The 16,256-nt window shown below is 41.8% G+C and overlaps 1 protein-coding gene across 2 annotated transcripts in view; it reads left to right on the forward strand.

Annotated features, from left to right (window-relative positions):
- Positions 1 to 13,324, forward strand: part of rab3gap1.L (RAB3 GTPase activating protein catalytic subunit 1 L homeolog) — a 42,753-nt gene extending 29,429 nt beyond the window's left edge. Inside the window, exons 17-25 of one of the 2 annotated variants that reach the window (XM_041575677.1) lie at positions 708 to 1,070; positions 6,421 to 6,558; positions 8,998 to 9,225; positions 9,435 to 9,531; positions 9,610 to 9,713; positions 9,787 to 9,902; positions 10,009 to 10,105; positions 10,632 to 10,652; positions 10,987 to 13,324. In XM_041575677.1, coding sequence (XP_041431611.1) covers positions 708 to 1,070; positions 6,421 to 6,558; positions 8,998 to 9,225; positions 9,435 to 9,531; positions 9,610 to 9,713; positions 9,787 to 9,902; positions 10,009 to 10,105; positions 10,632 to 10,652; positions 10,987 to 11,223 — 1,401 coding nt within the window. In that variant the 3' untranslated portion in view covers positions 11,224 to 13,324. 2 annotated transcript variants of the gene reach the window in all.
- The last annotated feature ends 2,932 nt before the right edge of the window (positions 13,325 to 16,256 follow it).

Here is a 16,256-nt window from a genome sequence, read left to right on the forward strand (position 1 = left end):
CACTGTCTTCTTAGTGTTGTTTGTGGCACAGGTAATATCTCTGAAAAAATTACCTTGGAAGTCCTCGCCCTCAACTTTACACCTAGGTTTTTTAAATTGTTCTTGAGGACTTCACCACCTCCTCTAACTTTGTCATTGGTACCTATACATTTATTGGTTCAAGAATACAATATAAAAATGGTCGAATGAATTATTTGCAATGTAAACCTTGTAATTTAGTAATACAATTATACCATAAAAATAATGGCAGTATTTCTTTAAAGGGAATGTAAACCTAAACACAATATTTTATGTTAAAATTCGTTCTCTTCACTTTATACATAAAAATCAACGGAAATAAGCAGTATCCGTCTGTACCTTGCTTTACACTTCATTGCTGGTTCTGGCTACATTACCAATGAAACAATGTAGCAGTAGTCTGCTCCCCTCCAGCTAAACTATAATTTCCTATAATGCCCTTCAAGCTTCCTCTGTCACCTTCACAGGTCTTTGCAGGAATTGCAGGAATTGGAGTCTTGGTTGTAGGACAGCTATTGCAACATTGTTTCAATGGTACATGTAGTCAAAAACAGCAGTTAAGAGAATAGAAAGGGACAGACAAGATATTGCTTTCAACAGCAATTACATGACAGATACAATTAGTGAAGATTTGTAAGGAAGTTCTGTTGAAAAAATCTAGTATAATTCATAGTCTTGCTGCTTTTCAGATGTTAAACTGTTGCCTGGAGAGGAAGAAAGCCAGGGACGAGGGGAAGAAAGGGAACCCTTTGTACAGCTCTAGTGAGTCTTCTGTTAACAAGACAGCGAGTGACTTGTTGAGCCCAGTGGAGGCTGACAAAAGCAAATATGAAGTGGCCAAATCATGGGATTCGTGGAGTGACAGCGAGGAAGAGTTCTTTGAGTGTCACAGTGACACGGAAGAGCTGAAAGAGAGCGGACAGGAAAGTGCAAGAAAAGCCAAAGAGGAAACAAAAGAGAATCCATCTCCCAAACCAGAAGGGCGCTTACATCAGTCCGGGAACTTAATGTTGCTCAACTCTGGGGAACCCCTTTACATTCCTGTTACGCAGGTAAGGAGTCCATTTCTGTTTCTAAAATGTAATATATGACTCAGAAACCTACTGGCCACATAGACACAGCAGGGAGATTTATTTCTACAAAACAGACATGAAATTTCCAAGTAAAATGTGCCATATTGTACTACACCACCAATTCAGTTGGGTATGGAGGGGAGATTGCTAGGGAGCATTGTGGTATGCCTTTGCTGTTGGCTTTTTAACATTGGGTGGTCTGGTTGTGCATTGTGTAGAAGTGCAATATTTTGAAGGAACTGTTATAAGTGGATATTGAGAACGACTGTAGAAGAGACCTTGTGTGACTGTATTTTGGTGCATTTAGGTGGGAATGTTTAAATGCCCCAATACTTTTCCTTTAAACATGGACACTGCACATTCTGTTTATATAGGAAATGAAGGTTAAAGGGATCCTGTCATCGGAAAACATGTTTTTTTCAAAACGCATCAGTTAAAAGTTCTACTCTAGCAGAATTCTGCACTGAAATCAATTTCTCAAAAGAGCACACAGATTTTTTTATATTCAATTTTGATATCTGACATGGGGCTAGACATTTTGTCAATTTCCCAGCTGCCCCTGGTCATGTGACTTGTGCCTGCACTTTAGGAGAGAAATGCTTTCTGGCAGGCTGCTGTTTTTCCTTCTCAATGTAACTGAATGTGTCTCAGTGGGACATGGGTTTTTACTATTGAGTGTTGTTCTTAGATCTACCAGGCAGCTGTTATCTTGTGTAAGGGAGCTGCTATCTGGTTACCTTCCCATTGTTATTTTGTTTGGCTTCTGGGGGGGAAACGGGAGGGGGTGATATCACTCCAACTTGCAGTACAGCAGTAAAGAGTGATTGAAGTTTAGCAGAGCACAAGTCACATGACTTGGGGCAGTTGGGAAATTGACAATATGTCTAGCCCCATGTCAGATGTCAAAAATGAATATAAAAAAATCTGTTTGCTCTTTTGAGAAATGGATTTCAGTGCAGAATTCAGCTGGAGCAGCACTATTAACTGATTCATTTTGAAAAAATGTTTTTTCCCATGACAGTATCCCTTTAAGGTACTGTGTGATATTGATGCCTATGGCTATTCTGTTAGCAATGGTCTCTTCTTGGCTGTTCTCTAAGCAGACACTTGAATGATAGACCAGGAAATGTACAGGAAAGGGCTTTAATGTAACATAACAAATCCATCCAAAATTAAATAGAGTAACGTGGTTCCTTTTTGCCGGAATCTATAGCATTATGTGTGGAGAAAAGGCAAAATAGAAGGGCAAACATAAAAATACACAAAAAAAGAAAAAAACTAAAGGTCATTATCGGTATGTTCTGCTCTGATAAAGGTGCGTTAATTGTGGCTAAATCTGTTCAGCAGTGGCATCCATATCTGGTGGCAGCACCATGCATTGTCTGCTCAGATACGGTTTCCTTTTTCTGCTCATATAAATGCCTGAGATGAATGGGCAAACGACAGCTTTATATCCACACATCATTCCTTCTTTTATATGATTGTGCCGTTAGCAGGATGTGACAGGTTTAATTCCTCAACTAAAACCACCTTTTCTTGCAAGGAATCCCATTGTGCCTTGGGAGCGACAAACCTGATGTATTTGTTACCTGTGTAGCTTTCAAGGATAAAATGTATCTCCCCCCCCCCCCATACACACACATTGAGCTGCTGTGCTTGCTGCTTACAGACTTATCCGATATGAGACAATAGGGAACATTCACTTGGAGTTTGGGGACGGTATTGTGAGGGCTGATTCATTAAACCATAAGGAATTAGGACAAAGTGTATCTACTTCATCATTAGATCTTTTCCTTAACCTATAGTAATCGCGCTCCTGAAACATATTCCTATAGCACTGTATGTATTCTTTCCTTTATACATTAACACTTAAAATGACACCAAATAGAGAACCTTTGGTGTCTTCATAAAAGTACATTCATGCCAGCGCTGTATGTTCTACATTTCTGGGTTTTCTATGCGTGTTTGCTGGTGAAAAGTTGCTAGTACACAGAGTTGTTATAAACCCAAAAATAACATTTTACATCATGAAAACTTTTCAATTTATTATTTTTTTTGTGGTTTTAAGGTTAGTCATAATACTTGTTATACAGATAGCTAGAATCTCAGCCATAAAGCAGGGCAGGACTGCTGCTTATAATGGGTATCATACAGACCTTATTTAAACTCATTCTCCTTGATTTCAACCTTTTTATTATTTTAATTTTTATGTATTTTTCCCCTGTTCCATGCCTGACGTTTCTCTGGAGATCTTGGCACAATTGGGATTTTATATACATGGAGGGGGAATTGAGAGCCTATGGATACAGATGTATAAGGTGCAGGAATAGGGCAGCCATCACACTGGATCGTGTTGTGATTACGATGCCATCGTCTGTGCTGTTTGCTTTGAAGCTGCAGTTCCGCCTACGCGACACATAACATGATTTCATGTGATATAGAACAGTCATTTTAGATTTCCTCCTAAAATATACCCCCCGGATAAAGCCGACCATAAAATCTTATGTCCTTAATTCTGGCGCACTAATTTGTTTAGAGCAATAATTAGCATTCTGTGGTTCTGCAACAAAGATGTCACATCTCACTGCAGTTCCTTGAAGTCCCAATAAAGTTTTTACCCTCATTCACTGCCTGAAAGGGTAGCTATGTTTACCATGCTATCCTGGTCCATTTTATTCACTTTTTAAATTCACCTTTAGTGCAATGATCCCCAACCAGTGGCTCATGTTGCTCTGTGACCTCAAAGCAGGGTCTAATGTTTGAATTCCAAGCTTGGAGGCAAGTTTTGGTTGCATGAAAACCAATGTACTCAAACAGAGCCTCCTATAGGCTGCCAGTCCACATAGGGATTACTCAATGGCCAATCACAGCCCTTATTTTGCACCACCAGGAAGATATTTCATGCTTGTGTTGCTCCCAAACTGTTTTTCAAATCCAATTGTGCTCACGTGTAAAACAGGCAGGGGACCCCTGCTTTAGTTCAATTGTGAATGGTGTTTTTATTGGTCTTGGTTATTGGATTTGGTTATTGAATTTCCTTTTATCCTGCCTGCATTTGAAAATGCTAAAAAAAAACCAAAATACTGATTTACTGGCTTCATTTTTATTTATCTCCGATTTATCTTCAGTTCTGATTGTAGCAATCGCTGCCCAGTTGCTTGGAAATGTTGGCTCTAGCAACCGGCTGTTTTGATGCCAGGTTGCAGAAAAAAAGGTTTATTTATTTAGTATAAATTAACCATCTATTGCAGGTTTAGATACACTGGCTTTATGATAATTAAGGTGAACCACCATGTGTTCTGCAGGGCTATTATGTGCTATTAATAGCATCTTACTGCACTCACTTGCTTTCTCCTCCTATTGGCTGCCTGTGAGGAGGTGGAAAGGAAGGCTGTGGGCAGTCAGCTTGAAAACAATAGCAATGGTAGGGAAAATGAAGCAAGGGAGCCATACTGTAACTAAACAGTCAAGTGCTTGCGAGACTTGTTTTAACACTGCATAACAGTCACACGTGGGAGGATACACCATCCCTTTGTTAGAATGAGCCCAATACACAGTGCTGTCATGTGACCTCAGAGTTGCCCGAATGAGTCGTGGGGCCAGGCCCTCAATTCACCCAAACTGGCGACCATCTGGGCCCACCCCCCCCCTCTATTTTTGGCAATTTGTGACTAGTAAGACTACCTGCGCCAAGAAATAGGATTTGTGCTCTCTGAACTCAGAAACCACAGTTACAAAGAGGGCTGTTGTTTGCAGAGAAGCGTATGAAAAAATTAAAAAGAAAACATTTACTTTATGAGATGGTAATGGGGAATTTGTGAGCTTCCCACCCCCTGCTGCTATTTTGGGCTTTGCTCCAGGAATCATCGCTATACAATTCTCTATACTATAATAAATCCGTATTTTATTTTTTACTCTGCTTTAGCTTTCCCTTTGTTTTTATTCCCAGCACCTACAGGAGCCCATTGTATAATCACTGGTGCATCCCCCCCTCCTCATACAACTGAGCATTTAATTATATTCTTCAATTAGAGCCCCTCCAAATCTACATCTGTCTCCCTAGTTCTCCTTTAATTAGAAAATAACATTTGATTTGTGTTTTCCCCTGGGACTGGATGCAAAGTGTAGCAAGTTACCATGGCAAAGGGCTTCTTATGTGAGTTAATGCCCTCTGCACAAATACCATTGTGTTATCCCTGCTACACTCAATCTGCCGCCTGCCCCCACATTCATTAAACTCAATGGAACCCACACTCTTTCCCTCTGTCTGTGTCGCTCCCTCTTTCTCTCCCTATTTCTCTCATTCTCATCAACTCTCATCAATCTGTCAGTGTAGCAATACAAACTTCCCAAAATGTATTGGACAGATAATAAATATCTTTCACAAATGTTTCATATTCTGTTTAATCTAATTATCTCATTATTTAAATAGTTTGGTGGCTCTTTATTAAAGTGACAGGCTCTCTCTAATGGATTAGCAGGGTTTTTATTTTTGATATTATTTAAAGGGGAACTATTGTGAAAATGAAAATGTTATATAAGCTTCCTCATAGGGAAGTAAGAAACTTTCTAAATACAATCAATTAAAAATTCTGCATTGTTTCCGAAATAATCAAGTTTATATTAACTAATTCTCTCTCAGCATCTGTTTCTCTTCATTCTGTCTTCATACAGGAGTTGGGTTTCTGACATTCATTGACAGTTAGATCCAATATATCTTATAGGGGGGATTGCATGAGAGCAGATGAGAGCAGATTGAGCTCACTCAAATAACTGATTCCAGTACAAACAAAATCTAACAAAATAACTGCCTTTTGCACATTCTGCATGTAGAGACACAGAATTTCTGGTGATTTTAATAGTGAGCTCTAATAAATCTTCTAGGCAAAAGGAGCCCCCCTATAAGATACATTGGATCATTCATCTGACACCCAACTCCTGAATGAAGACAGAAAGAAGAGAAACAGATGATGAGAGAGGAATAGTGAAGATAAACTTGATTATTTCAGATACAATGCAGAATATTTAATTGATTGTATTTCAGTTTCTTATTTCAGTACGCTGAAGCTAATAAAAAATTTATTTTCACGATAGTTCCCCTTTAAATAAACTATTTGACCCCACTAGGTGTTATATTCACAGTGACCAAACTTTCATGCCTTTCCACTGGTGACTATCAATTGCCGTGAGTGGCCCCTGACTTGAAGTTGTATGATTTAGTGATTGGTGAGACTGGAGCTTGTCTGGCTGCTATATGGAATAAATTTATACCCAAAGTATAATGTTTATATACACACTGTCTCCCTCTTCTCATCATTATATGTTATAGGACCCGGCACCTATGACAGACGATCTCCTAGAAGAGCAATCTGAGGTATTGGCAAAACTGGGGACCTCAGCCGAAGGAGCCCACCTAAGGGCCCGGATGCAAAGTGCCTGCCTGCTCTCTGACATGGAATCCTTTAAGGTAAATGAGTGATGTCACAATGAGAATGTTATGTAAGGGCTAGTCTACACGAGGAGATTCGGGGAGATTTTGTCGCCTGGCAACTAATCGCCTCGTCTTTTCAGCGACTATCTCCCCGAACTGCCTCAGCGTTTTTCCCCATAGGCTACAATGAAAAGTCGCCTAATTCACACGCGGCGATGCGTTTTCTATAGTTGCCCGAACTTTGGGCGACTATTGAAAACACATCGCCGCATGTGCATTAGTGGAGGCGACTTTTCATTGTAGCCTATGGGGAAAAACGCTGAGGCAGTTCAGAGAGATAGTCGCTCAAAAGACGAGGCGATTAGTCGCCAGGCGACAAAATCTCCCCGAATCTCCTCCTGTGGCCTTACCCTAACAGACTAGCAGTATGGGCAGCTGGACTGTAGAGAAGGAGTCTCCAGTATCATAAGCTGTGAGCTTTCTCTAGACGTGAAGTAGAGATAATGAGCAGTTTTTTTTCACTAGTTCACTTGCCCACCCCCGGGGTGGTTCACCCTTTCAGTATGTTCTAGAATGACTAATTCTAAGTAACATTTCAATTGGCCTCAATTGTTTCCTTTTTATAATTTTATTATAAAATGATTTGCCTTCTGACTCTTTCCAGCTTTTAAATGAGGGTCACTGACCTCCTCTAAAAACAAATGCTCTCTAAGGCTACAAATGTATTGTTATTGCTACTTTTTATTACTCCTCTTTCTAGTGAGGCCTCTCCTATTCATAGTCCAGTCTCTTATTCAAATCAGTGCAGGGTTGCTAGGGCAATTTGGACCCTGGCAACCAAATTACTGAAATTGCAAGCAGGAGAGCTGCTGAATAAAAAGCTAAATGACTCAAAAACCACAAATAATAAAAATTAAAACCAACTGCAAATTGTCTCGAATATCACTCTCTACACCATATTAAAGTTTTTTTTAACAAGGAATAACTTTTTAAGGTTAATATCTAGCTGCTCTTTGAATGTTGGCCGCAACGATTGGCTGATGTGTGTGGCACAGGAGCAGTGATGTCAAAGGAAGGTTACTAACCATTTTTTTGCACCCTGGATCATTTGGTTGATGCCCAGAGTAGCTCATAGGGCAGCAGTTATCATTTGCATCTCAGCATTGCCATGTCTAGTCTTAAAGGAACAGTAACATCAAAAAATGAAATTGTTTTAAAGTAATAAAAATATAATGCAGTGTTGCCCTGCACTGGTAAAATTGCATTTGCTTCAGAAACACTTCTATTGTTTATATAAATAAGCTGCTGTGTTTTAAACACATTTTTTTGGTGTTACTGTTCCTTTAACTAGTTGTAGTTACTAGCTAACTTCCTTCTACAGAGTTAGCACTGTGACCCGCGTAACAAATGCTTTTGTGTATTTTGGGAATTTTTCTATAAACAATATGAATCCTGATAAATGCAATAAACCAACCTCCAAATCTGCCCCTTGGCCCCAGCAAAGTCTGAACACAGCCAAGTTCCCCATGTGGGGTTTCACACCAAAATGAAATATTTATATGATGTAGTTAGTGACGTAACAATACAGTCTCAGAACTGGTTTCAGATGCAAGGGAGACTATAGCAGATTGCTGGTTATACTCACTGCTCCTAGTAACCAGTCATTTGTTTTAATGTTCCCATGAAGGACAAGTAGAGATAGAATTGAATCAATATTAAAGGGATACTGTCATGGGAAAAAATGTTTTCCCAGAATGCATCAGTTAATAGTGCTGCTTTAGCAGAATTCTGCACTGAAATCCATTTCTCAAAAGCAAACAGATTTTTTATAATTAATTTTGAAATCTGACATGGGGCTAGACACATTGTCAGTTTTCCAGCTGCTCCCAGTCATGTGACTTGTGCTCTTATAAACTTCAGTCACTCTTTACTGCTGTACTGCAAGCTGCAATGATATCCCCCCCCCTCCCCAGCAGCCTGGGAAAGTAACCAGATAACAGCTCCCTAACACAAGATAACAGCCGCCTGGTAGATCTAAGAACAACACTCAATAGTAAAATCCAAGTCCCACTGCGTTACATTCAGTTACATTGAGTAGAAGAAAAAACAGCCTGCCAGAAAGCAGTTCCATCCTAAAGTGCTGGCAAAATGACCTGAGATGGCTGCCTACACACCAATATTACAGCTAAATAAAATACACTTGCTGGTTCAGGAACAAAATGTTATATAGTAGAGTGAATTATTTGCAGTGTAAACTGTCATTTAAAAATAAAAAACTATTACCATCTGGTTGCTGGGGTCACTGTTTCATGTTTGAACGCTTATAAACATAGACTTCCAGATGCAGCACTCTCAGTGGCCTTGATAAGAATTTACATTTTTCTACAAATTGAAATCAGGTCATTGCAGACTCCGTCAATACTTGGCAATGAAGATTCTGGCCAATAGACTGACATGCATTTGTTTTGTTTTTAGGCTGCTAATCCAGGCTGCTGCTTGGAAGACTTTGTAAGGTGGTATTCCCCCAGGGATTATATTGAAGAGGAGGTAATGGATGATAAAGGTAACAAGATCTTCAAAGGAGAACTAAGTGCCCGCATGAAAATCCCCAATAACATGTGGGTGGAAGCCTGGGAAACGGCCAAGCCAATCCCTGCCCGCCGACAACGGAGATTGTTTGATGATACCAAAGAGGCAGAAAAGGTAATGGATTAAGAGAGTGCCAAAAGGTTTTGTATCGCTTGCTTCAGCTGATTGCAATTTATATCCTCATACTGTACTGTCTAAGGGTAAAAATATGGCACCTCCTACCCATATGTATAATAAATATACAGAGAAGAATTGAGCTGGGCATATTTTGGCATTATGTTATCCACATTTATTGTGACTAAATCCTGGCAGTTCTGTTTCAGGTTCTGCATTACCTTGCGGTTCAGAAGCCGGCTGACTTGACCAGGCACCTCTTGCCTTGTGTTATTCATGCAGCTCTGTTGAAGTTAAAGGAGGAAGGTAAGTGCACTGCTGGTGCTCCATAAAAGCATCTTGTCTCAATGAGCTGAGCACTAACTGGTTTTGTGCCACATTCAGAGGCAGCGGAAGACATTCCGTCGGGCAGGAAAGCCATAAAGCAAATCATCTCTCATTCCAGCAAAGTCCTTCGTTTTCCCAGTCCCGACGACAAGAAACTGGAAGTAAGTGATTAGCCACGAGTCACTAGCCAGTTCCCCCCCCCCGCCTCTCTATTAAACCTTGCTCTTTCCTCAGGACGTCATCAGCCAAATCAGTAACGTGGAAGCGGCAATTGCGAGGGCGAGATCTCTGAAGGCGAAGTTTGCAATTGACCGGTGTGAAAAGTCTGAGGAGAAAGAGGATTTGGAAAAGTAATACTTCTTAGTTGACCTTATTTTAAAGGGAAAGTGCATCAGAGAGAGAGAGAGAGAGAGAGATATTTAGTAGTGTATCTTTCCTTTATTTTCCTTCCTGCAGGTTTGTGAGCTGCCTGCTGGACCAACCAGAGGTTCCGATCATTGGAGCCGGGAGAGGAGCCGCTGGTACCATCATCCACAAGATGTTTGTGCAGAGGGTAAGTAGCCATATTTATGGTTTAGTAATTCTGGGAGGGGCAGGGCAGTAAAGTTCTTACAGGCACATGGTTTCCTTGCATTCAGATTTAGTTTAGGTTCTGTAATTGTTGGGCTCAGTTCTGCTGCACTTTCAGCATTTTGAATCCCAATAATAATACTTTTTAACTGTTTCAGTGCTGGGCTCTTATTGGTGTTTCTGTGCCACTGTCTCCAGTGAATGTACAGCTTGGCATTGATCAGTGTATGGGTTAATGGTATTTACGTGGTATTTATGTGGAATCCATACACCTGATAGCCCGTAATACATAAAGGCTCAAAAGTTCATTTCATATTCTAATTGGGATGAAATGTTTCATTTTCATTTGTTTTCCCTTTAATGTCTCCGTGTTTATTTCTGTCTGTGTCTCCCTATATCACTGTGTTTGATTTACTAATCTGCGCTTTTGTCTGACCCTTTTGTGCCCATCCTGGACTTGCCTTTCTCTCTCCTTCCCTCTCCATTCCCTCCATCTTCTCTCTCTCAAGCTGTCTGAATCTTCCGATGAGGTAACTGCTAGAATTTCTGGCTCATTCCTTCTTATTCAGTAACTATTGGCATGTAGCAACCAGGCCCTGTAACACACCTATACTGGCTTACACTGAACTACAACTCTCAGCATCTTGTGGGACGTGCTGGGAGTAGTAGTGATGCAATATGTAGGTTGCCCGCCACTGCTCTTACATCCATGATCACATTCCCTTCCAAGTATCTACCTGCATCCATCCATGCACTGCTCTGTGCCATATTCTCCCCCGTGACACTGTATCATTAGAACTTCTTTACTAGAGGTTTTTTATCAGGAGGCCACCGTGATGTTCTAATCTTATCCTTTGGTTTTAGGCTTTGACGTTGGCCCCCGTGGAGGAGGAGCCCAAAAGATCCAGCTCCTCAGATGATCGCAGACAGACATCTGGGACAGATTTCCCTTCTCCTGCTGGCCGAGAGCTCATTCTACGCACCAGCGTCCCCAGACCTGCCCCTTATTCCAAAGTGCTGCCCCAGCGCATGTACAGCGTCCTCACTAAGGAAGATTTCAGACTCACTGGCGCCTTCTCCTCTGATACGTCCTTCTTCTGACGCTCTCCAGCCAATCAGCACCCGCTACAGATCCATGGATGGAAGTCCCAGGCAGCTTGTCTGTGTGAGATGCTTTGCTCTGCTCATCATGACTTTGGAGAAAGCTTTGTTAGTGCACTTTGTGTCTTTAAGTGAGTTAAACATTAATTATAATCTCATCATGAAGGTGACCATTTAAAGGCCATGTAATATATGTCTTTGGGATTGGTTGGGAAACCTTGTTCCTGTTAAAGCTAAACCTGTATAATTCTATTTTCTCTACTGCCCACACCCATACTTTGTGTCATGCCTCTTGTGCTGTGAGGAGAGTAATACTGCACTATGGGAGATTGTGGCCAGTCACACTGAGGCAATTGCTGCTTAGGCGAATCTCCAGTAGCCTTCATAGCCTAAGCACAAGGTTTTGTGGGAACTGCTATTTTCATTTAGTCATAAGTGGGTAGAAAATATAGTATTTCCCCAGGCAGCAGAGATGGGTGCGGGTAGGGTTGCCACCTTTTCTTGGGAAAAAATACCGGCATTTCTATATATTTATCTTTTTCCCCCTCTTAATAACATTGGGATCAACCATCCTTTTTACCGTCCAGGCCAGTAAAATACCGGCCAGGTGGCCATCCTAGGTGCGGGGAGCAGAGACGGGCGCTGTGCCAGAGTTGAGACATCTGAATGTGCTGGAATGAAATGACTGCTGAAATTATTTATTTTTGCTAGGGGCACCCCTTTCAGCGGCGCAGGGCTGCAGTATTGGGGGGAGGGGTGCCTGGACTCCATTTGTAGTATATCTATATAATGGCATTCCCATGAGCTTGCTATTGTTTTAATGTAGTGTAAATTTAAAGTGTTTTAATCTGAAAGAGACACTTTTCCTGTACTGACTGCATCCTGTAACCAGGGCCCTGAAATCCTCTTGTATCAGTCGGTGAGGCTCTTCTTTGTTTATTCTTTTGTCTGTGTCTTGTCCATCCGCTGAGCAGCCTGATGCCATTGTGTAATTAAATAATTCAATGGCGGAGGTGATGCCATCCAGCTGTAAGAAGCTTCACAGATGTGGGGCCCATTCTAAAGGAAACCACTCCCTAATGTATGTTACATATAAATGATCTGTTACTATGATGCACACAGGGATACGCTGAGACAAGTTGCAATTGGTCTGATATGATCCAATGCACCCTAGCAATGAAGCAGTGCTTTGAATGAGAGACTGGATATGAATAGGAAAGGGGCTGAATAGAAGGATAAGTAAGTTAAAGTAACAATAAATACAATAATAAAACTGAAGTCTCCCTTGGCCATAGTTTTTATCTGGAAATTGGCAAAAGAGGTAATATTTTAAAAAAATGGAGAAAAAAAAATCTACTAAATAAATAAAGACGTTGCAAAGAATAGGACATATTTAAAGGTGAACTAACCCTTTAAATAATATGGCAGCAGGTGTCGGTACTGAGCAGTATCCAATCCCGCTGTCTTCTCAACCCTCCCACTGTTCAGTCAGAGAATGGATTGGCTCATATCAGTAGTGTAAAGTATCATGTTGTGCCAACAAGGGCTCCACCTTATGGACAAACTGAGTATCACAACTTCATGAACAAGGTAGGAGGGAACAACCATGAGTGAAAGTCCTGCAAGTTCCATACGCCCCAAGCTGGTATGAGGGGGATACAAGGGATGTCACTTTGCCTCTGACCCCAGAGGTGTAGATCAGTGCTATTGTATTATACATGACTAAAATCATATAAGAACCAAAACTTTCTTTTCTCTTTGGTTATTTCCCCTTTATTATTGCCTTCAAGCGGAGCAGCAGCCCTTCTGTTCTAAATGTTGCTGATGCTGCAGGGGTTGTGTTTCTATGTGCATAGCATTCGGGTATCCCCCCCCCTACACAAGCCAGAATTGGCCACAAAGGGTTAATGCTTTAGAGCAGTAAAAGAATCAGATTTGTTTCCCTGGCGATTAGATTGAGCCTGTAGTTGTGCTGATTGTGATTGGCTGCTGGCATGTGACAGACAAGCTTGTGACCAACACTCAGCCTGCAGCTTCCAGCAGATAAAAGCATTTGTATAATGTCAGTCTGTCTGTAAGTAATAAAACCTGTGAGCTTTAATTAGGGACATCAGTGTCATTAATCACACAAATACATTTCCCAGCATGCCCCGTGGCCATACACTGAGCTCATCAATATAATGACCTCTCTGTGAAATCTCACTGTATGTGATGTCCAGTCTCAGGGTCAATAACAGATGTGATTGGACGGGGAGGACGTAGAGCTCATTATGGCTACAAATGAGATAAGTAGCTGTAATTATTGGACTATTGCAACGTGTCGCGTCTAAATCCACCATTATGCACATAGCATGGCTCCTCATTAGCTCTGTTGCTTTGTGGGGGAGGATTTATCATTATTCATCTGTAACATATAATGAATTGATACAGGCTGCAGGGGTCAGACCCTCTCTGTGTTACACATTACTGGGCTCTGTCTCTTTTACACTCATGGACTACAACTCCCAGCATTCTTTAGCAAGTGAAGTTTGAGGCATGCTGGGGTTTCTAGCCAATAACATCAGTGACAGGTATAATTAGTGGTGGGAGGGCTATAGACAGAGTTTAGTGGGGGGTGAAGGTTGGTCAGGTTCCTCTTCTACCCCATTTCCTCATCTCTTTGCCTCTGATTCAACCACTCTCTCCTCTCACTTTAATTGCCCCTTTACCTGCATTCCCCTACATCTAATGTAGTCAGTTGTCCCTAGAAACCATCAGTCGTGTCATTAATACAATTTTCCCCAAATGTATATTGAGCTGTGATCCTCAGTAATTCCTGTGCCAGGCTGGTGATTAGTGGCACTTACTAACAGGAATGTCATTCTATGTCTGATCTAAGAGAGAGGTGAGAAACCACAGCACAGCTCCGCTCTGTCAGCCCTGCCAAGTGTGAGGGGTTGTGAGAAAAGAGAAAGCTTGCTCTATGCTACGTGCCCAAACCTACACTGAGCTCCACTGTCTGTTCTTACTGTGTAACTAAGTCATTGTTAGCCCTGCTATATCCATTCCACTGAAGCACGAAGAGCCGCATCCAGACTGATATGGGTCAAGTATAAATTTAGAAATGACAAAAGGCAGCGACAGAAGAGAATTCTCATGAGAAGAAACGGCTACAAAACAGGGATTAGAAACTATGGGAGGGGTACAGGCAAGTGTGGCTGTGAGATAGTAGGGAGAGATGGTGCCTATAGTAACAGTGGATAATAGTCTCTGGGAAGGGACTGTGACTATGGGATAGCAGGTATAGTAGGGAGAGATGGTACCTATAGTAACAGTGGGATAATAGCCTCTGGGAAGGGACTGTGGCTGTGGGATAGCAGGTATAGTAGGGAGAGATGGTGTCTATAGTAGCAGAGGGATAATAGTCTCTGGGAAGGGACTGTGGCTGTGGGATAGCAGGTATAGTAGGGAGAGATGGTGCCTATATAGAACCAGAGAGCAGATTAGTAGGGTGAGACAGTCGGATGAGTATCAGAGGACTCATGAGCGGTGAGTCTGTAGGAAGATTGGGTGAATTGTGTCAAATTAAGTCTCGATGGTGACAAAAATGACAAGTTCTAGGTTGTTAGCGTTGGAAAAGAGAATAAAGCTTTTCCTATCCATTATTTTCTTTTCCAGGAACAAACACATCTTCCCTTTGTATTATGTGTCTGTCCCAGTTAGAATATGAAGCAGAGAGAGAGAAAGGAACGGGACAGAGAAAGGGGAAAAGAGTGACAGGGAAAGGAACAGAGATAGAAAGAGAAAGGGAGCAGAAAGAGTGGACGGATTGCAAAACTGAGCAGCAGGAGGGGCTTTTCCTTAAAAATGTGGAAAGTTGTGTGTGCAGACATATTTAAAGGTGGGCACATGAAGAATCTTGTGAAAACATATCATTTAGTAATTCTTTGACCCCCCCCCCCATGTGTCTTTCTCACTTGCTGTTCTTTAGTTGAGTGTCGGACTGGGCACCCTGGGCCTCACATTTACTGCAGGACTTGCTAAATTATAAAGGTCTTTGGTAGAAATAGGGAAGGGTGTTTCCTGCATTGGGGACCAGCAGGGGAATCTCTGGAATTCCATCCTTTCATAAGGAACGATCCATGGACATGTATTACGAGCGTGTGATTCAGTACAAGTCTTATAGCCTTATGCCCAAACCATTGTGACTGGCATCACGTATTACCCTCTTGTTTAAAGTGTTAGCTCTTCAGAGCAGTAACCTCCTTCATCCTGTATGTGAACACACAGTGCCCAGCAGATAAGTTCATTACAGATCATGTTCCTATTGGTGCCACGAGCTTATAATGTCCACAGCACGCCCCATGCCCGTCTACTCCTGCATCTATTCCAGGCTGTGATGCACCTTGTATTTATAGGGGATGTTTTAAGCAGCAGAACCTTTCCCAGTACCGCTGGGAAGCAGAATTAATGAATCCGACTCCAGGAATTTGCTGACTCTTCCAATGCTCGTCCTTGAATATGGGACCCCATGCAGACTCACAGCTGGATCTGTGCTTGGTTCTTAGGGTTCTGGTGGAGGGAAGGCAGCAATATGTTCTTATTAATGCAGAAAACTGACATTACATTGGGGCAGAACTGTGGCGTCCAACTGTCACTTTGTCCTAGGAAAGATGAGCAGGTCTCTGGCTCTGCACCGCGTGTCACTGTTAAGGCAACGTCTCCTCTAGGGCTGGAACCGCCAAGGAATTCACGCAAGGTTTTCTAATGGGTCGGCTGCTAAGGACATTCTGGCTCTGACACAATCCCAGGAATATCTAGTGTTCCTTTATAAATGAATGGAGGAACCAAGCCACAGGGGGGTCAGTTATAAGGCTTCCCCACTTAAAGGACAAGTACAGGCAAAATCACTGGGATGTCCCAAGTTCCTAGGTGTCCCCTATTGATTCCAATTACTTACTACAGACCCTGGACCAGCACTCCTCTTTCAAACAATGCACCAGTCCAGGCTAATTTTCTTCTCAGCATCAGGCGGCCATAATATTTTGATATCC

Source organism: Xenopus laevis, chromosome 9_10L, assembly GCF_017654675.1.
Source record: "Xenopus laevis strain J_2021 chromosome 9_10L, Xenopus_laevis_v10.1, whole genome shotgun sequence".
Taxonomy (NCBI): Eukaryota; Metazoa; Chordata; class Amphibia; order Anura; family Pipidae; genus Xenopus; species Xenopus laevis.